Source organism: Zerene cesonia, unplaced genomic scaffold (assembly GCF_012273895.1).
Source record: "Zerene cesonia ecotype Mississippi unplaced genomic scaffold, Zerene_cesonia_1.1 Zces_u002, whole genome shotgun sequence".
NCBI lineage: Eukaryota > Metazoa > Arthropoda > Insecta > Lepidoptera > Pieridae > Zerene > Zerene cesonia.
Window position 1 is genome coordinate 1,296,442 of NW_024045132.1, and position 1,233 is coordinate 1,297,674.

At 31.3% G+C, this 1,233-nt stretch overlaps 1 protein-coding gene across 1 annotated transcript in view; it reads left to right on the forward strand.

Annotated features, from left to right (window-relative positions):
• Positions 1-1,233, forward strand: part of LOC119838280 — a 6,327-nt gene that overhangs the window by 3,338 nt on the left and 1,756 nt on the right. Inside the window, exon 5 of the mRNA XM_038364148.1 lies at positions 640-643. Coding sequence (XP_038220076.1) covers positions 640-643 — 4 coding nt within the window. The remainder of the gene's footprint in view (positions 1-639; positions 644-1,233) is intronic.

The window sequence follows — 1,233 nt, forward strand, 5'->3', positions numbered from 1 at the left end:
ACATAGAACATCAGTTTACTTGGAAGTGACATTGCGCTTTAAGCATCGAAAGGTTTGGGCGGGTTTATTAGTAAATTGATATAGTACAATACTCACAAAACCGGAGTTTAAGTATATTGCAGCGGGATACATCGGAGCTCTTGATGATTCCGATCTTGTGTATCTGAAAAAAATATAATTTTATTTTCTTCGCGTATTAGTACTTTATTTGATGGATTTTAAATGGAGTATTACATTATTAACGAACTAGATGCTAATATCACGTCAACTGTAAAGTTTTCAAAATCATTTTATTCGGCGTGATGGCAAATTCGGGAATTTATTTTTGTCACATATGTTAACATATCCATTATAAAAAATTGTAAATTGTAATGTGTATTAATATCTGTAAACCTACGTTATAATGAATTGTAGCCCGCAGTCATGTTATTTTTAATAACATACAACGAAATTTAAACATTTATTATTATAATATAATATTTCAGATTAATAAGTTTTTTTTTTACCTTGGTGGTGCATCCCTCAATCTCTCGTCAACATATATTTGTAAACTTCCAACAGAAAGCCTACTGCCTCCATTGGAGCCATTTCTGCCAACAGGACTAAAATTAAATTAACGTTAACACCTTAATCTTGAAGTATGGTAATAATCCATCTTTTTTTCCATCCGCAATAAGAAACACATCAAAAAATAATCAATTATCGAAATCAGAGAGAGAGAGAGAGAGAGAATTTGACATAAGAATTAGTAATTAGAGGCTAGTCTGTAAATCTGCTACTGATTGAGTTCCAGCACTGTAGTGTTAGATCAAAAGATTTCATATTGTTGACTAATAAATGAAAATGAAACCACAACCAGGAACCTTTGTTTACATATAACTTTATTTAAGTACTTAGTAGCTAAGTCACAATATGCGTTTTTGCCATTACACATTGGAATTTAAATAAAAAATGACCTCCATAAACCTGAATTTGGGTTAGTAGGCTGGTGCTTAAACCCCTTCATTAAAAATACTGCAAATAAAACACAACTAAAGCTATATCAATAAGCAGCAATAAGTAGGTAACTATGCTCAGTATTTACTAAATAATGGGAGTCAATAACCCAAATAACTTTGTACAGAATTTCGAATTAAGGTAGCAGCATATTTATTAAATTGACCAGACAGCAAAGCATCTACTGTAAATAGGTGGATGGTATTGCGTAGTTTGTGCGCTGTTTAACTATATATA